The following is an 11,495-nucleotide window of genomic DNA, read 5'->3' as shown; positions in this document are numbered from 1 at the left end:
GACCCAACACTCACTCCAGCTGCTTCTGTCTTGCGAATGGCTTGTCCAGGAGTTATCCCAAGAGCCCAGGACATGGACTCAGGCCTGGGTTCCAGTGCTGACTCTGCTTCTTATGTATGACCTGGGCACTTTGGTTAACCACTTTAAGCTTTATTGGGTTAAAAATGTACATGCTGCCTATATCTCAGGACTGTTTTGAGAGGTAGATGGATGATGTATATGAGAAGTGTAAAGTGACGTAACACTACGAGGGACTATAATTAAAAATACAAGAGGCAATTGGGGTTGGACCTCTGTTTTTCCTCTTCTGTGTATCTTGTACTTCCCCCTCTACTTCCTGGTATCCCTGTATCCTGCCCCTACCATCCCAGGTCTCTCACTGCTCAACCCTTCTCTTCTCCCTCCCATCCCTACCCTGCTGGTGGCTCTGAGCCCAGACTTTCCTTTCTGGGGGCAGAAAGAATCCTTGTGAGAGGGTCAGAGAAACAGGGAAAATAAAAGGAAAAGAAAGGATCAACTGTGTGTGTGTGTGTGTGTGTGTGTGTGTGTGTGTACCTGCTATGTCCCAGTTTCTATCTCACATAAACTTCTTAGCCCTGAAAGGTAGGGATCCTTAGTGGCATCACTTTACAAATGACGACATGGAGGCTCAGAGAGATGCAATGACTAGTTGGGAAGTAGCCCATCCTTGATACAAAATGAGATCTTTTTAAAGTCTGAGCTCTTGACTACTATGGTATCTTGCTCCCCAGGCAATACATATTTATTGAGCATCTACTATGTGAGGGGCACAATGCTAGGTGCTAGAATATTGTTTCTTTCTAAAGAGAAACAACTTCCAAAGGACCACCCTCAGGCTGTATTATAAAAATGATCCCTTTCAGCCAATACAGGAAGGAAACATCTTCCTTGGAGCAAGTATGCTTCCTGGTATTCATTTCTTTTCATACTTGACTCTGACCATTTCTGTGGGTTCATCTCCTGTACTAAACAGTGAGCTTCTTCTCTGCATCTTCTTTCGATGCCCATGGGGCTGAATCCAGCACACACACGGTTACCACTGAATGTCTGTTATTACATTTAATTAAGGAAAAAGGAACGTCTCCACCCACCCCAGGAAGAGAAGGAACACAAAGGAACGAGAGAGAAGATGGTGAAGGAAGAACTGGGTGGGGGGTAAAAATGTCTGAGATAGGATGAGAGAGATTTCTCCTTTCAGAAATGTAAGTGTTCTCAAAAGGAAATGTTAGTGTCCAGTGCATGTTGGCACCACACCTGGCATGGCCCAAGCCTGGCATTACCCAAAGTGAGAGCCCTACATTCTCTGAGACACCCTGGAATTTGCAGCAAATGTGTACTGAGCTCCCCTTTGTGCCAAGGTGCCAGTGATGGGACACAGCAATGCCCCTTTCTCCTGAGGAGTGTCCAGTCTCGCCTGGAGAGAGGAGGGCCATGACGATCACTTGGTCATGCCAACCAGAGGTTCCTCCACAGGTTGTTATTGATTTGCTCACAGTTTTTTGATTTTATCTTCTATCTCGATGAAGGTTTTGTAATGTCTAAGCTTCCGAGAACAAAGAGAATTGGGACTTTTGGAAGTGCTCTGGGGTTCTGTCTTAGACCCTAGACTCTTCTTTATCTACTCCTTAGGTGATCTCAGACTACTGATGACCAAAGGCATTGGGACCATTTTCCTAAGTCCCAAATTCAAATTGTGATTCAGAAGTGGCTCTTAGAGAGTGCGTGGAAAAGGTTGTTTCTTTCATAAAAATATCAAAAAGAAAAAAATGAGCCAAAGTCAAGACATGATATAAAACAAAATGAAAGAAGAAAAAAAAAACCCCAAACACCCAACGCTGCAGTTGATTCTCGAATTTTAGTGAGGTGACCGTATATCCAATGTTCTGTCAGTGTGTCCACGTGTGAAGGAGATGATAAGACTCTGTCTTAGCAGGATGGAGGGAGAGGGTCCCCCGCCAGCTTTGAAGAAGTAAACTGCCATGTTGCGGAGAGGACCACGTGGCAGGAAATGACGGGTATCACCTAAGAGTCGAGGATGGCCTTGGGCCAACAGTCAGCAAGAAAGTAGGGATCTCGGTCTTACAACCACAAGGAACTAAATTCCTCCAACACTGAACTTGAAGGAGGACTCCAAGCTCCAGATGAGAAACAAAGCGTGGCTGACACCTGACTGCAGCCTGGTGAGACCCTCTCATCAGAGGGCCCAGCTAAGCAACTCCTGGACACCTGACCCATGGAAACGATTAGATAATGTGTTAAGCCACCTAGTTTGTGGTAATTTGTTATACAGCAACAGAAAATGGACACCCCCCCAAAAAGAGATTAAATGCATAATGAGGGATCTGTTATAACTGTACGCCATTTCATCCCTGGTCAGGGAAGCAGCAGAGGTTAGTGGTCAAGAATGTAAACTCTGGGACCAACCTGCTTGGGTTCAGATTCCAGCTTTGTTACTGACCGTGTGACTTTGGGCAAATTACTTAACCTCTCTGTGCCTTGATTGGTCCCTTTCTAAGATGGGTCTAGTAATAGTACCTACCTTAGGTTACTAATTAAACTAGAACACTTAGAACTGTGACTGATGCATAGCAAGTCCTACTCCAGTGCTTCCTAACATTATTATCAAATCAAAACCAAAACAATCTGTATTCAGAAACACAGATCAACTGCTTTAGGTTATAGACAGAAACTGAGCTCCAGAGAGAGGAAGTGTTTTGTTCAAGGTCAGAAGAGTAGTTCTAAATTTACAAACTACATTTAATCCTGAAGGTAAAGGCTCAGAGAATCCATAGGCTAAAAATCATATTCTGTGTAATCTGTTCATGGGGAAATCCAGCCTAAATCAGGTTCGAGAAAAATGGGGCAGTTTCAGGCCTCTCCATGCTCGGTGGGCCACTTAGATCAGGTTTACCTTCTTGTTCTTCAGGCCAAAGATGTCCTTCTTCAGATGTGACAAAGACTCTCTCGTTGACCAAACGCTATTCAGGCTCCTCTGAGCCCTCTCTTCACCTAGGTCCCCATCCTGTCTTTGGCTAGCCCAGCCCAGTCTTAGCAAAGAATTCTGCCAAATCATTTTAGTAAGAACCATCGCCCCACACCTTTGATATCTGAACACTCTTGGTATCTGAGCAGATTCTTCACCCTCTACCTTTAGATGTGTAAGTCCTTGACTTGTCTTGAGCAAGAATCCTGTTAAGTGGATTAAGAATCCCCCTACTCTTGATGTCTCTCCTAGTAATTTTCCGTACACCGACCTGCCCCCAATTCTGCTTGTTGTCTACAGATCTCCCTGTACTCAGAGTTGAACCCAGTCTCTTCCCCACTATTGTGATAGTCCTGACACCTACCACAATAGTCCTAAGAAAATCTTCTGTACTGCTTTTAACCAGTGTCAATCAGTACTTTCTCTTACCAAGTGTCATCTGTCTTGGAAGCCTTCCATGATCCCAGCCTGCAGTGAGCACCCTTCCGCCAAGCTTCCATCACATCCTGGGCTCCCTCCCCTTTATCTCCCTGTACGATGTTACTATTCATACACCTGTCTGCCTTCCCCACTGAACTGGGGTTCCATGAGGGCAAGAACTATGTCCTGTATGTCTTTGAATTATTACCACTTGGCACAGTTGCTGAACCCTAGAAACTTTTTTTTTCTTTAAGTGAACAAATCAGTTACTTAAGTGAGGTTTCTGCAGGATCTTGTGATGACTGCTGGACATGCTATCAGGGCTTCACAGTATTTGGAAATAGCTGACTGATTCTTAAAGGTTGAAGAGACCATATTATGTACGGTCCATGGACCAGCAGCCTTTGCACCACGTGGGAGTTGCAGAAATGCCAAATCTCAGGCTGCATGTACTGAATCAGATTTTATTGAGATCCTCACAAGTGATTCATTAAAGTTTGAGAAGCATTGGTGTGGGCCAAAAAAGAAAAAAAAAATACACACACCACACACACACACACACACACACACACACACACATACACATATCCTCAAAGACTAGGCTATTCTTACTATTAAGTTTCTTTCGACAGCGAAGATTCTATAATCTCATGTTTATCTGAATCCCTGGGAAACAGTGCAGACAATTAACAATGTCTTGAGCTATGGGGCACACAGACCTGGGTTCAGTTTTCAGGACTCTTATTTAACCTCTGAGTTTCTGTTCCCTTGTCTTTAAAATGGGGATAATACTCACGTCATACTTTCTATTGATGGTTAAATAAAATAATGTATTGTTCAGCAAATGTTTGTTCCATTCCCTTCCTTCCAAGTTCTGGACTCACTGTTACCTGCATTATTGAGAATGGTTCATGACTACCAAGCAGCTATAGGAAAGGATTTAGACTTTAAGGAGGGAACCCATGTGTCTCCCTTGTCTTTGTCTCCATACCCCATACTCATGTCACTTCCATCCACCAAAACTGGAGAGAATAGTCCTTGGAGTCACAAAAGTAGTGTTTGAGATGTGGTTCCCCCAATTACTTCATCTCACTGAGCCTTGGTTTCCGCATCTATGAAAAGAATAATCCTTCCTCTCATGAAATTCCAACAGGCAAGAGAAGCAAAAAAAGCTAGCCCATCAGCACATAAGTGCTCCATAAATGGTGGCTGTGGTTGGCTACAGGTAGCTCTGAACAATGTTAGAATGTGCAAAGTAGATCTGTTGTCAGAGGACATGATTAAACTGGGGTCTTCCATTAGCCTTCTCTGCTGGATTAGACATAGGTTTTTATGTTTGCAGGTTTTATGTTTTATGTTCTAAATAACTCAGAGTTGATGAAACGCCCAAGCTCAGAATTGCCATTTGTTTTGGAATATATATAGGACACATTTGTTTTGGAATATATATAGGACACAGAGTGCATCACTTACGGAGGTATTCCTGGGATTTTGGAATCTGAGAGTGACTAGCCTTGTGTGATGCAGTGACTGTGGACCAGCGAGAAAACAGAGACGTTTCTGGGATTTCTGAGGGGAGCCCTTTGTTTTGAGGCCAGATGGCCAAGCCAGTCTACATAAAGAGGGCTCTTGGCCCTTTTCCTTCAGGGGTGTTGGTTGTTGGGGGGTGAGAGAATTGTCTCTCACCTAGTTTCTAATCCTTTAAAGGTCTGAATACAAAATGTTTATCATGTTTCCTTCATGGGAAGGAAATCAAGTTGCTCACTTGGGGAGAGTGGAAATATTAATGAAATAGCTAAGGTGGGATCACAGATAATGAGGTTGGAGGAAGGTCTAGAATTGTTATTTTCTTGTAGATCTGGGAAGCTGAAAAAACTCAAAAAGTTCACATTTATATCCACACATAACATGTACCCATCTGAACACACAAAGTATTTCAATTAACGGATGTATCTTAAAAGTTGCTACAAAACTTTAAGCAGGTAGAACATGGTCACTTGTATTGTCAGGTAATAAGGCAACAGAGTGGGGTGAGTGATGTGTCCTATGACAGTATGCACTGCCGTAGGGTCCCACCTATGGGACCATCTCAGCAATGCACACGCATACACACGGATGGTGAACCTTCCGAGTCCTGGCTTCTTCACCATCTGCCATAAATGTTTATGTTACATCATACGCCATTTAATATTAATGAACTCAGAGTCACATATGCATATATATCTATTTTCTGAATTGCCCTGTATATGTGGACCTATGTCTCATTCAAAAGACTAAGGCAGCAAGACAACTGTCTGTACCCTTCAAAAATGTCCCTGTCATGAGGTGCAAAAAAGGACAAAGGAATTGTTCCTAATTACAGACTACGGGCAGCTAAGATGTAATGTGTCTTGGACTGGATCTTGGAATCAGGAGTGGGGGTGAGGGATAGGAGTGATAGGGGTTACTGATGTTAAGACACTACTAGAACAATGGGCAAACTTTAAATGTAGACTGTATGGTAGACGATAGTACTGTAACTGTTCAGTTTCTTGAATTTGATCACTGCACTGTGGTTATCGAAGGGAATGTCCTTGTTTCTTTAAAAAAAAAATACATCCTAGAATATTCAGATTTAAAGAGGCATGGCATATACAATTCACTCTCAAATGTTTTAGAAAAGTATTATAGACAGAGAGATATGAAGCATATGCGGCCGAATGTTAACAATTTGTGAACCTAAATGAAGTTGTTTGTATTATTCTTGCCACTTTTCTGCACTATAAGTTTAAAAATAAACGGTTTACAGGAATGTAATATGGCGGAACTTATCTTGGTATTTGTCTTTTTGCTTTTCAGCTAACTGGAGAATTCTACACGACATGAAAACAGACTGCCTGGTTCACTGTTGTATTCGCGTGGCCATCACACAGTAGATGCTCAGTTGTGTGGAATACAGAAGAAGTGATAAAGAGCATGATGACATTATTCTGATGCCACTACAGCCCTGACTTTCTTCCTTCAAAACCACAGCAGCATAACTTACCCAGGAATCTGTTGAAGACTCTGCTCTGAGCAGGCCCTGTCAATCATTTTGTGACAGCGTCCCGGCCTCATTGACCAGATGGTCTTGGTACCTTGGGAACCAAGTGGGAAACACTTCTCCAGCACTGACTGACGTTCTTTCATTCCAGAAGATATTGTCTCTGAAGACTATAGAATGTGTTGGAATAAACCAATGACCAAATCCATCAAGTATTCACAATCAGAAACCCTATATTCCTAAACTTTAATGGCATTAAATTGGAAAATAAACCCTTAGGATTAAAAAAGCAAGGGGAAAAAAAAAAGCATATCATCATGAACTACACGAAGATACGACTGGATAAGCCCGGCAGCCCAACTGATTTCTGTATCGTACGAGGAGGCAGCAGCGTACGGAGGAGAGACGTGGGTTTCTGATGGCAGTTGGATTTTGGTTCAAATCCCAGCACCTCCATTAACCACCTGTGTGATTCCAGGTAAGTAACGTTAATTTCTCTCAGGACCAGTTCCCTTAGCTAAATAATGGGGATAATGATAAATACCTTCCTTATATTATAATGTTGCTGTGAGGACCCATCAGTGCCAACTCCCAGAGAAGTCCTGGCTCAGTAAATGGTAGCTCTTGTTATCTTCACCAAGAGGGTGCGGGAGCCGTGTCTGAGAGGGGATTTTAATCACGTTTCTTCCACTAACACAGAGCTCCCTACAGGCCTGGTGACCACAAATGAAGCCTTAACTCAACGACAGTAGAGTCTTTGAAAGGAACAGAATTAAAGTAGGGTCTGTCCTTTCATGATGGGGTACAAAGAAGCTATTAGTCAACTCGGCAAATACGTCCTCTGTAAATCAGCTCAGCGCGTTTGGAGAGCTCACTTGGAAACAGCATGCTGATGAGGTCCAAAGGGGAGCTTGAAACTTAGTGTCTCTACCTGTGCCATGTAATCTAGGAAACAACCCAGGAGAAGCGTTCAGAGAATCAATTACTGCCCTCCTAGTTGATCTCAGCTGTCTAAATATGGTTATAGATTGCCCAGGTCTATTTCAAATGAATTTTGAGAAAGTCCACGAGCGTGGCAAGAATTGGAGCATCTAAGGAGGGGTTGCTGTCTAGGCTGTGTGGTTATTGTTGGATGGTGAACGAGGACTTAGGAATCTCATCATCTTCCATAGGTTCAAATCCTCTTGTCCGCCAATACTTAGTATGTTTCTCTTCTGCTGGGGAAGAGAGCATCGTTGCAGATTACGTGGCTTTGGATTTTAAAAAGTAGGCTTGGGTTTAAGTTCTGATTCTGCCATGTACTGACTATGTGCATTTGGGGGACTTACTGAATTTCCCAGAGCTCACTCAGTTTCCTCATCAATCAACGGTAATAGTCACTTTGCTGTTTATGCCGCAAGGCTTCAACGAGCTACTGCATGCCCAGGGTCCCTTCACAGTGGTTACCCAATATATCTCAGCTCCCTTGGACACTGAATATTGTGGGGGCTAAAGGAGAGAATCCTGTCCTCCCTCCCAACTGAAAGCCAAGGTGGTTTTGGCTTATTTAAGCATGAAGACATCAGTGTGCCCCGTTCATGAGCGTCTTGTACCCCAGGGAACTGACACGAAGGAATCAGTATCTGTAGCAACTGTCTCTGCCCGAGTGGCTACAGCTCCCCACACACCAGCCGGGCTGGCCAAGCGCTGCTGCCCTCAATGTAAGTTCTGGGAATTCACGCTGTTGGTGCTGCACACCTCAGCCTCCACTGGCTTGGCAGCCTCTGTGTTGAACTTGGGAATCAGCCACGATCTGAGTTCTAGCCTTAAGTGAGACTAGCTTCAGAGTGTCAGGCGCCTGTCTTGGGGGAAACAGGATTTCCTCTTGTCGGTGTGGAAGTGTCAGTTTCTGGCTTTAATAAATTCAGCGTACGTGAAGCTACACCATCCTCCAATTTATACCTATTGTCTCAAAGTAATTAGCACCTTCCTTCATTCTCAGAGCTGACCCACTTCAGATGATAATAGATTATATGGTCACAACTATGCCCACAGAAATGCACGTGAAGAAGCAAGGTGGCTTGATTCAGGGGCCATGAAAAAACTTTAAAAATAAAAGGCTTTAGGGAATTAAAAATTGATTTTCAACACTGAGGAACTAGAGCTGTCAGCATATGAAAGTTTGAGTGCCTGTGCGTGTGTGCACAGGGGAGAGGAAGAAGCAGTGGCGTGCGGGTAGATGTTTAACAACCGGCTCTCAGGGCGGCAGGGCCCTGATGTGTGATGTCTTCTGATTTCCATGGTGTAAATACTCCAATCACGGATGATTTCACGCTATAAAGGTGATGTCTCTGTACACAGGAGTAGGAAAGAGATGCGCACAGTAAGTTGTCGTGAGCTGGTCTAAGCTGGCTCCCACACACCAATGGAAAAAGGAAACTTTAACATGAACTTTGAATACTTTTGTGATGTTTTGCTTTTTACGGTATTGATGTATAACTTTTGTAATAACAAATACTATCTATGTAATTTATGTATGCGAGAGATATATATACACACACACACACATGAGACATATACACACACACAAACTTACGCATATCTGTGTGAGGATCAGTCCTAATGGTTTTCCTAAATTTTTCAGTAAATCTGAGTGAATGCACGTGACTGCGTAACGCGTTGAGGGCCTCTCATGAATCAGGCTGCTGCTGCGGCGTTTCACGATTAACAGGACAGTCGCCACGGTTTCCCTTGCTGGCCCACATCTGCTACCTAAAACGTCTGGCCTTCAGTATTGAGACAGAAGCTGAATGGAAAATGTGAAAATGCTCTGAGGGTGGGAGCATGAAGTGAGATCTAACCTCAGGCAAAGAGAAAAAAGAGGTTCAAGTTCAAGTAATGAGAGAACACAACGGGAGAACAGAAAGTGTAAAGTTGCGGTTTATCGACTTTGCTCTCTACACAGGAGTGTGTCCGGTAGCTCCTTACAAGAGTGGGAGGGGAGTGGGGAAGAAACAGTCTGTACTTTCGTTTATTGTTGCTGGTCACACTGCAACTTGATACAAACAGCCCGGCAGAGCCTGACTCTTGTTCTCATCAATGTAAACACAACATTAACATTGAAGATTCAAGAAAATGGCTAAAAAGTCCAGTGTCCCTTCAATCTGTGTAACGGTAAAGGTGCTGGCCTACCCTTGGATGGGTCCCCAAGGGCGCCTGAGGTCATGACCTCGTCCCAGCTGCAGCGGAGTGGACGTGTGAACACAGTGGAGCCCAACACATTCTTCCCGAAGTTCTCCAAACGGGCTTGTGAATCTTCAGGACCGGGCTCGAGTGAATTACGAAAGTTCTTCTAAAGGCCTGAGAGGTTCGTACCTTTCGCGTGCATGGAAACCGTCCCTTTAAAGCCCTGTCCCCATTGAATCAGTCACTGCCAATAGAAAACGTGACTGGTTGTGAAACAGCTGGTCTCTGTACTTCCATGGTCCCCATCGTAGCCCCTGGATTCTGGAGAGTAGGGAATTCGAGGTCATGGGGCCTCGGTGACCATCCCGAAGAAGGCGACCCATGTAAATGTTGGCCGCAGACTCCCGTCCTCCTTGCTGGGCCACTGCTGATAGAGGGATGTCAGCTAAGGCAGTTGCTTTCCCTTCAGAGCCTTAAAGGATCGGGTTTTCTAGTTGGGATTCCCAGACCAAAAATAAACAAATAAACAAAATCCCCCAAAACAAAACAAGAGTGACCTTGAGGATAAAGAACCGAGCAATCCCACCTCTAGGTCCTGCCGAGTACACTGTCCCCACTGGGTTTTCCCCGAACAGTTCTGATCACTGGTGTGCCCTCCTTTTGGATACCCAGTTGAACTGCAGGGTGAAGAAGAAAGTCTTCTCTGATGAAGAGACATTTTTGCTTTTATTTCCTTGGATGGCTAACCCCTACACCCTGCCTTCTCTTTTTTAAAAAAAAAAAAAAAAAAAGCAATGAGAATGTCCTGAAGACCTGCCTGGTGGTGTGCCTTTGCGGAAGGATAACCCCCTTGCTCCCTCTCACCCTCTGTGTCCCATCCTTGGAGAGACCACATAGGTGGGCTGTTTGCCCACGCTCTGGGAGTGATGGGTCATGGGCCAGAGAGGGACTGGCCGGATCCTTGTCCCAGATCTCCGTAGTGAGGGCAGCTTTGTTGGGCCAAAGAGACAAATAAAAACAAACCAAAAACGGTGCTCAATTTGAGTTTGAAGGCTGGGCCCCAAACAGCAAGTGGCTCTCCCCCTTGTAGAACGTCTCTCCCTTGTGATGGGCTTCTTGGTGCTAGCTGTTGTTCTCGGCCGTGAGATATTTGAGGGCGGCAAAGCCGTAGCGGCGGGACATGTCCTGCTGAAACTCTTCCTTCAGGGTTTTGAGACAGATGCGGTATTGCTTGTTGGACCGGAACTTGGTGATGTCGAAGCTAGGGGCGTGAGGCATGTGGATCATGTACGCGTTGGGCAGCACGATGAATTCATACTCCTGGAAGCAGACAAGAGCAGTGTGAGACCTGCAGAGCCCCCAGTGATGTATGATGAACACCCAAGCGGATGGCCGCCTGACCGAACGAAGGAATAAGTGGCGAATGACACCAGGAGGCAGGGCAGCACCACCATGTGGACGGGAGCAGTTCAGGGCTGTCTCCATGACCTTGGACACATTACCTGGCTTCTCTGAGCCTTAGTTTTCCCATCTATAAAGTGAAAGTAATAATACCCACCTTGAGAGACGACCAGTAATGTATGGAGAGTGCTGGGCAGAGCTTATGGCCCATAAAACGTTCCTGATTAAGTGTGAGTACACACCCACATGTTTGCTCTAGAATGACACAAGCCACAGGAGATTCTCTTGCTCGATTAAGTGATGTCTGCTTATGTGACGTCTCATAGGGTTTGATGAGATTTAACAGTCTCATCAGATTAGTACAAAAGAGGGGATAAAAAAGGAAGGAGGAAAAAGATGCTCCACTGGACGGAAGCTCATCAAGAACTAAATTCTCAAAAACAAAACAGAAAAACCCCAACAAAAAACAAACAAAGGGCTTCC

At 44.6% G+C, this 11,495-nt stretch overlaps 1 protein-coding gene across 2 annotated transcripts in view; it reads right to left on the bottom strand.

Moving 5' to 3' along the window:
- Positions 1–9,349: 9,349 nt before the first annotated feature.
- LARGE1 (LARGE xylosyl- and glucuronyltransferase 1) overlaps positions 9,350–11,495 on the bottom strand; it is a 587,572-nt gene continuing 585,426 nt past the window's right edge. For both annotated transcript variants that reach the window (XM_032644884.1, XM_032644885.1), the window contains exon 15: positions 9,350–10,931. In XM_032644884.1, the coding sequence (XP_032500775.1) occupies positions 10,734–10,931 (198 nt within the window). In that variant the 3' untranslated portion in view covers positions 9,350–10,733. The remainder of the gene's footprint in view (positions 10,932–11,495) is intronic.

The sequence above is a fragment of the Phocoena sinus genome, chromosome 10 (assembly GCF_008692025.1).
Source record: "Phocoena sinus isolate mPhoSin1 chromosome 10, mPhoSin1.pri, whole genome shotgun sequence".
NCBI classification, from domain to species: Eukaryota; Metazoa; Chordata; class Mammalia; order Artiodactyla; family Phocoenidae; genus Phocoena; species Phocoena sinus.
Note: the sequence above shows the minus strand (reverse complement) of the source record. Positions and strands in the feature narration are given on the sequence as shown.